This window comes from Oncorhynchus kisutch, linkage group LG27 (assembly GCF_002021735.2).
Source record: "Oncorhynchus kisutch isolate 150728-3 linkage group LG27, Okis_V2, whole genome shotgun sequence".
NCBI lineage: Eukaryota > Metazoa > Chordata > Actinopteri > Salmoniformes > Salmonidae > Oncorhynchus > Oncorhynchus kisutch.
This window is the reverse complement of record NC_034200.2, coordinates 42,495,484-42,503,450: the sequence shown is the minus strand read 5'-3', so window position 1 is coordinate 42,503,450 and position 7,967 is coordinate 42,495,484. Positions and strand designations below refer to the sequence as shown.

General features: G+C 46.1%; 1 protein-coding gene across 1 annotated transcript; it reads right to left on the bottom strand.

Annotated features, from left to right (window-relative positions):
* Positions 1–1,119: 1,119 nt before the first annotated feature.
* Positions 1,120–7,385, bottom strand: dnajb4 (DnaJ heat shock protein family (Hsp40) member B4). Its single transcript, XM_031807229.1, has 3 exons — positions 6,776–7,385; positions 4,795–5,399; positions 1,120–3,014 (listed from the first exon to the last, which is right to left on the bottom strand). Exons 1-3 carry the CDS (start codon positions 6,984–6,986, stop codon positions 2,781–2,783), a joined length of 1,050 nt encoding a protein of 349 aa, XP_031663089.1. The 5' UTR covers positions 6,987–7,385; the 3' UTR covers positions 1,120–2,780.
* Between the last annotated feature and the right edge of the window lie 582 nt (positions 7,386–7,967).

The following is a 7,967-nucleotide window of genomic DNA, read 5'->3' as shown; positions in this document are numbered from 1 at the left end:
GTCGGCCCGTGGGGAAGATAGGTCCTGTGGAGATGTTCCTATTGAAACATACAGTGGTTGTATTTTAATGTCGGCCCGTGGGGAAGATAGGTCCTGTGGAGATGTTCCTATTGAAACATACAGTGGTTGTATTTTAATGTCGGCCCGTGGGGAAGATAGGTCCTGTGGAGATGTTCCTATTGAAACATACAGTGGTTGTATTTTAATGTCGGCCCGTGGGGAAGATAGATCCTGTGGAGATGTTCCTATTGAAACATACAGTGGTTGTATTTTAATGTCGGCCCGTGGGGAAGATAGGTCCTGTGGAGATGTTCCTATTGAAACATACAGTGGTTGTATTTTAATGTCGGCCCGTGGGGAAGATACAGTATCTCACAAAAGTGAGTACACCCCTCACATTTTTGTCAATATTTGAGTATATCTTTTCATGTGACAACACTGAAGAAATGACACTTTGCTACAATGTAAAGTAGTGAGTGTACAGCTTGTATAACAGTGTAAATTTGCTGTCCCCTCAAAATAACTCAACAAACCGCTGGCAACAAAAGTGAATACACCCCTAAGTGAAAATGTCCAAATTGGGCCCAAAGTGTCAATATTTTGTGTGGCCACCATCATTTTCCAGCACTGCCTTAACCCTCTTGGGCATGGAGTTCACCAGAACTTCACAGGTTGCCACTGGAGTCCTCCTCCATGACGACATCACGGAGCTGGTGGATGTTAGAGACCTTGCACTCCTCCACCTTCCGTTTGAGGATGCCCCACAGATGCTCAATAGGGTTTAGGTCTGGAGACATGCTTGGCCAGTCCATCACCTTTACCCTCAGCTTCTTTAGCAAGGCAGTGGTCGTCTTGGAGGTGTGTTTGGGGTCTTATCATGTTGAAATACTGCCCTGCGGCCCAGTCTCCGAAGGGAGGGGATCATGCTCTGCTTCAGTATGTCATTTTCTATGAAGGTATCTTTACTTTCACTGAAGTATGACAATTGGGTACTTTTTCCACCACTCTGCACACACACACACCAGGCTATATTTGCTCACTCATCACCTCTCTACACTAGGCCGTTTTGTGTTGAAAGTGTTGGGCCTTATTCCATGGCGTAAACAACATATCCAAATCTCGTTTCCTCCCCGTTGTCTAGTACGTTGGGTTACAAATGTTTATTATGAAAATACGTACAGTACTTTGTTTCCACGATGTAGCTAGCTGACTTAATGGGTCAGGAAATGTCATGTGAATGTTACCCAGAACAATGAGGCCATTATAAATTATATACATTATATACATTGAAAGGACAGACGCGTGCAGGTTTGAAAAGGGGCCAAACAAATCCCTCCACTCCCACATGTTGTGTTACATTATATAGTATAGAGGTCAACCTCTAATACACTATATAATGTGACTTTCCAAATGGCCTCCTATTCCGCCGTATAGGCCCTGGTCATAAGTAGCACACTATAAAGGGAATAGAGTGAAATTTGGGACTAAACAGGGAATAGGGTGCTATTTGGGACTAAATAGACAATAGGGTGCTATTTGGGACTAAATAGACAATAGGGTGCTATTTGGGACTAAATAGACAATAGGGTGCTATTTGGGACTAAATAGACAATAGGGTGCTATTTGGGACTAAATAGACAATAGGGTGCTATTTGGGACTAAATAGACAATAGGGTGCTATTTGGGACTAAATAGACAATAGGGTGCTATTTGGGACTAAATAGACAATAGGGTGCTATTTGGGACTAAATAGACAATAGGGTGCTATTTGGGACTAAATAGACAATAGGGTACTATTTGGGACTAAATAGACAATAGGGTGCTATTTGGGACTAAATAGACAATAGGGTGCTATTTGGGACTAAATAGACAATAGGGTGCTATTTGAGACTAAATAGACAATAGGGTGCTATTTGAGACTAAATAGACAATAGGGTGCTATTTGGGACTAAATAGACAATAGGGTGCTATTTGAGACTAAATAGACAATAGGGTGCTATTTGGGACTAAATAGACAATAGGGTGCTATTTGGGACTAAAGGTTTTCACCATATCATAGAAAACAGAGAGGTGAATGTGGAAAGAATCCACACAGTTAAGTCATGTTCAGATATCAGTTAAGTCATGTTCAGATATCAGTTAAGTCATGTTCAGATATCAACACACTCATTCGGACTGCATGCATGGCATATAGAAAAAACATCAACCTATATCAATTATATTAACATTCATTTAGAAAGGGGTTTCATCTGTGAACATTCATCATTGTCCTTATGTGTGAGGAGAGAGGAGGATGAGAGAGAGAGGATAGAGGAGGATGAGAGAGAGGGAGGGAGAGAGGAGAGAGGAGAGGAGGAGGATAAGAGAGAGGAGAGAGAGGAGAGAGGAGGATGAGAGAGAGGAGAGAGAGAGAGGAGGATGAGAGAGGAGAGAGGAGAGAGAGAAAGGAGAGATGAGGATGAGAGAGAGAGGGGAGAGAGGAGGATGAGAGAGAGGAGAGAGAGAGAGAGGAGGATGAGAGAGGAGAGAGGAGAGAGAGAAAGGAGAGATGAGGATGAGAGAGAGAGGGGAGAGAGGAGGATGAGAGAGAGGAGAGAGGAGGATGAGAGAGAGGAGAGAGAGAGAGGAGAGAGGAGGATAGAGAGAAGAGAGAGAGAGGAGGATGAGAGAGAGAGAGGAGAGAAGAAGAGGAGAATGTGAGAGCTGGCATGCTGATGTCACCCCTTTCTTTCTGTTGTCCAGGTGTGTCTGTGTTTGTGTCTGTATCCATGTCTGTTCTTCTAGGATACAGGTAAATGCCTCTTCAGGACATCCTTGGCGTTGCTGGGGAGGTTCTCTGGAAAGTTGACGTCAAACTCCACCACCAGGTCACCTCTCTGCTCGGGGTTCTTGGGTAAGGGGAGGCCCTGTCCTGCTACAGTCTGTTTCGTGCCAGGTTTTATCACATCCGTGATCTTCATGTTACACGTCTTCCCGTCTATCGTAGACACCGTCACAGAGCAACCACACAGCGACTGGGAGAGGAGAGAAGAGAGAGAGAGAGAGAGAGAGAGAGAAGAGAGAGAGAGAGGAGAGAACAGAGTAGAGAGAGAGGAGAGAGAGTAGAGAGAGAGAGAGGAGCGAGAGAGTAGAGAGAGGAGAGAAAGAGTAGGAGAGGAGAGAGAGAGGAGAGAGTCACACAGAGTGTTAAACACAGGGCACACATACATCACACAGAAACCTGCTAGTCATTAACAGAATGGGCATTTAGGTTTGTGGTTAGGTTTCTATAACAGATTGAACTTGTGTTCTTCTGGTTTGGTGGTTTGCTAAAACAGGACTTTGCTTCTAAGCAGAAAAGATGTTTCACTACTGATAAGCAAGGCTCAGGCAGTGATTTAAAGTAAAGCTGTTTTCATTGTATGAATTCCGACAACATTTCCAGAACATTCGCACAAGGGCGTCCCAAATGGCACCCTACTCCGTATTGTGCCCTGGTCAAAAGTAGTGCATTAGTAGTGCAAGTAGGCACTTTGTTGTTTTAATCAAAACACGACTGAGCTCAAGTCACGATACGAGAGAAGAGGAGGAGAGGGCAAGAGGAGAGAGAGAGAGAGAGAGAGAGAGAGAGAGGAGAGAGAGAGAGGAGAGAGAGAGAGGAGAGAGAGAGAGAGAGGAGAGAGAGAGAGAGGAGAGAGAGAGAGGGCAAGAGGAGAAAGAGAGAGGAGAGAGAGAGAGAGGGCAAGAGGAGAAAGAGAGAGAGAGGGCAAGAGGAGAAAGAGAGAGAGAGGGCAAGAGGAGAAAGAGAGGAGAGAGAGAGAGAGAGGGCAAGAGGAGAGAGAGAGAGAGAGAGAGAGAGAGAGAGAGAGAGAGAGAGGGCAAGAGGAGAGAGAGAGAGAGAGGGCAAGAGGAGAGAGAGAGAGAGAGAGAGAGAGAGAGCAAGAGGAGAGAGAGAGAGAGAGAGAGAGAGAGCAAGAGGAGAGAGAGAGAGCAAGAGAGGGCAAGAGGAGAAAGAGAGGAGAGAGCAAGAGGAGAGAGAGAGAGAGAGGGCAAGAGGAGAAAGAGAGGAGAGAGAGAGAGAGAGAGCGAGAGAGAGGGTGAGAGGAGAGGAGAGAGAGAGGAGAGAGAGGAGAGAGAGGAGAGAGAGGAGAGAGAGGAGAGAGAGGAGAGAGAGGAGAGGAGAGGAGGAGAGAGAGAGCAAGAGGAGAGAGGGCAAGAGGAGAGGGCAAGAGGAGAGGGCAAGAGGAGAGAGAGGGCAAGAGGAGAAAGAGAGAGGAGAGAGAGCGAGAGAGAGCGAGAGCAAGAGAGAGAGAGAGGAGAGAGTGAGCAGGCCATATTAGTATTCCTAACTCAGTCAGTATGCGTGGGCTACCAGCCTGCTGTCTCTTCACACTCCTGAAGTGTTACTGCCTCCTCTCCTGTTTCTCTCCTTTACAGTGGGAATTACATAACATAGTCCTTATATCATAATGTTCTCTGTCTGCACTGGTCTAAACCCTGTTCTCCCTCCAGTCTGCTGAACAATGGCCAGGCTTGTGTTCAGTAGACCCCAAACAGGAGATTGTGAAATAAAGTGAAACAGGGAGGTATCACTTGAACAACAAGATCACAGATTTACATTTTCTGTTGCAAAATGTTTTGCTACGATGTGCCAACTGAACACGATCCAATCTGAATGCCTATTTCTATAGCATCTACACTAGCCAGACCAAGCTAGATTATTCCACACTGAACCACCTTCTACTGGAAGTGTTTCCCCTTACTGTCACTTTGAGGCGGGCCACCACAATCCGCCCCAAGCAAAACACATCTCACCTGTCGTAGACTAACTTTCACCGGGTACACGATGTCCGACCCCTCCCTTCTAAAGTGCATGTGGGGCTTGTCCTTGATGACGAACACGATATCAGCAGGGATGGTATTGGGCGACTCGTCTCCTTCTCTGGGGAACGTGATCTTGGTCCCCTCCTTCCACCCTCTCTTAATCTCTATGGTGAGAATCTTATCCTCCGTCCTCATGGTCCGTCCGTCAGGGTTCATCCTCTTCCTGCTGATCTTCATCCTCTTGGTGCAACCATGAAACACTTCCTCCAGCGATACCCGCAGCTCGTGATGAACGGCCGGGTCCTGCTTCCTCCTCTGCTGCCCGCCCAGCCCCACGTGACGGTCCCGAGGGAACCCGTTGAGATTAAACGAGGTGAAGGAACCGAACGGGTCGTTGCCGTCCACCTCCATGTCCTCGTCGTCCCCGCCGCCTGGACCGCGTCCGTTGGCCTTACGGCCGAAGAACATCTCGAACGGGTTGGCGCCGCCGAAGAAGGTGGCGAAGGTAGCATGGGGGTCGCCGTGGAACGTGTAAGAGGTGAAGTTGCTGCCCTGTCCGTCTGGACCGTTGCCGGGGCCGCCACCTCCTTTGAGACCTGAGGGACAAAAGGAGGAACAAGGACACTGAAGGCATCAACAGTTCAGATAATATAGATGACAACCTACTATATACTGTACCAGACATAGGTCAAATATCCTTGAAATCTTTGAGCTGTACTTGAGTTTGCCCGGTATAATAAAATCAATTGAATACTCCCAAAAGTACAACCTCCTAAATCAAGTGCTCTGAAAGTATTGTGTATGTGATCTGTACAGTCACAGAATAACCATGTAGACTCTGTACCATACAGGGAAAGGGTTGTTCACAGAATAACCATGTAGACTCTGTACCATACAGGGAAAGGGTTGTTCACAGAATAACCATGTAGACTCTCTACCATACAGGGAAAGGGTTGTTCACAGAATAACCATGTAGACTCTGTACCATACAGGGAAAGGGTTGTTCACAGAATAACCATGTAGACTCTGTACCATACAGGGAAAGGGTTGTTCACAGAATAACCATGTAGACTCTGTACCATACAGGGAAAGGGTTGTTCACAGAATAACCATGTAGACTCTGTACCATACAGGGAAAGGGTTGTTCACAGAATAACCATGTAGACTCTGTACCATACAGGGAAAGGGTTGTTCACAGAATAACCATGTAGACTCTGTACCATACAGGGAAAGGGTTGTTCACAGAATAACCATGTAGACTCTGTACCATACAGGGAAAGGGTTGTTCACAGAATAACCATGCAGACTCTGTACCATACAGGGAAAGGGTTGCTCACAGAATAACCATGTAGACTCTGTACCATACAGGGAAAGGGTTGCTCACAGAATAACCATGTAGACTCTGTACCATACAGGGAAAGGGTTGCAATCCTACATTGATGCTGGTCTAATATAAACAGTAAGTTCATGAGTCCAATAGCCCTCAATGTCAAGACATCGGTCATATGGGGCAGGTCAGTGGATTCCTCCCACCCATGGCAAATCTGCTCTTTCCCCATCTGCTATTTGAAAGGGTCATGATGCCTTCAGCTAGTAACATTATCGATATTGACATGTTCAATATCAATTCATGTAATTGATAGTAGCCTAAAAATAATACAATCTGACGTTTCCTGTATTTCTGACCAATCAACAGCCATGTCTACATGTTATGCGCAGACCGATATGCCACCCTGACAACAGGGTGGTTATTCTGCGTCTGCTTATTGGCTTTCTTATTATCATAAATGGTATGAATAAATAATGAGTGAAATGCTGTGTGGTCTCTTCTAACCAGTGTGGTTAAAATATCGGTGTGTATGACTTGTATAATGGCCAATTATATTACAACACGTTCTGTTGTTTACTAAATAATGGACTGGATGAAATGACAAGGAATTAATAAACATCCGAATGTGTCCTATCTTCTTACCTTCTTCTCCATACTGATCATATATCTCCCTTTTCTTCGGATCACTGAGGACTTCATATGCCTCGGCGATCTCCTTAAATTTCTCCTCGGCGTTGGCCGCTTTGTTTTTGTCCGGGTGCCATTTCAGAGCCTGTTTTCTGTACGCCTTTTTAATGTCCTCGTCAGCCGCTCCTTTCACTATCCCCAGGATTTTATAATAGTCTTTCCCCATAGTTCCCCCGAAGCGGCCCCTCGCAGTAGCCAAAGAGAAGCTGCCGCTGTTCTACGGAAGCTGCCTGTTAGTTTGATGGGGCAATATATCCAGGAGAGGAGAGACAAGAGACAAACCCCTCTGAGGAAGTTGATATGGCGAACAAGAGAAAGAAAAACCCTGAACCGCTTCTCTCTGCCTCTCTAAACAACAATAACCAGTAGATAGACACGGAGACAGAGGAGGTTGAATCGTGAGAAGCTAGAGAACGGGATGTGATGTAGCGATGTTTAGAGTGGTTACTCAGCGCTGTGGATCCTGGGTTATTTATCCATCACCCTCCCCCGTTAGACTCCCTTTAAATAGCTGTGGCTCCCTCTCCTGCGTCCGACCCACCGGCGGCGTTGCTCGCTGTCATCCAGGGGCTCTTCATAGATGCTAAATGCTGCTGAAGCACGTCATTTCCCATATTCGGCAAAGATTCCGGTTTTTATTTGATTATCTCTGTTTAAACACCCATCCACATGGAATTGACATCTCAACTTGAGTGAAAAGAAAATGGTAGCCTACAAAAACAATCATTACACTGTAACAGCCTTGACAGGTTATTATAGGTCCTGTGATAAAGGGCTGGTGTTTGGTAAGAGGAGGACTATTTGAATTGAGAAATAGCCTAAATTTGGTGCCTTACTGTTCAAATGATCAGCTACGGCGAGGAGGGGGTCCATAACCAGAGGACAGGCCTCCTGTCAAGGCTTATAGACCTCTGACCCGTACCTACTGAGACAGACACTAACCTCTGACCCGTACCTACTGAGACAGACACTAACCTCTGACCTGTACCTACTGAGACAGACACTAACCTCTGACCTGTACCTACTGAGACAGACACTAACCTCTGACCCGTACCTACTGAGACAGACACTAACCTCTGACCTGTACCTACTGAGACAGACACTAACCTCTGACCCGTACCTACTGAGACAGACACTAACCTCTGAC

Bases quoted from the DNA above. Each gene is read 5' to 3' on its own strand.
- dnajb4 (XM_031807229.1), bottom strand. From the start codon at position 6,986: ATGGGGAAAGACTATTATAAAATCCTGGGGATAGTGAAAGGAGCGGCT. The intron at 5,400-6,775 runs GTAAGAAGATAG...TTTGTCCCTCAG, and splicing joins TGATCAGTATGGAGAAGAAG to GTCTCAAAGGAGGTGGCGGC. The intron at 3,015-4,794 runs GTGAGATGTGTT...CTCCTCTCCCAG, and splicing joins TGAAAGTTAGTCTACGACAG to TCGCTGTGTGGTTGCTCTGT.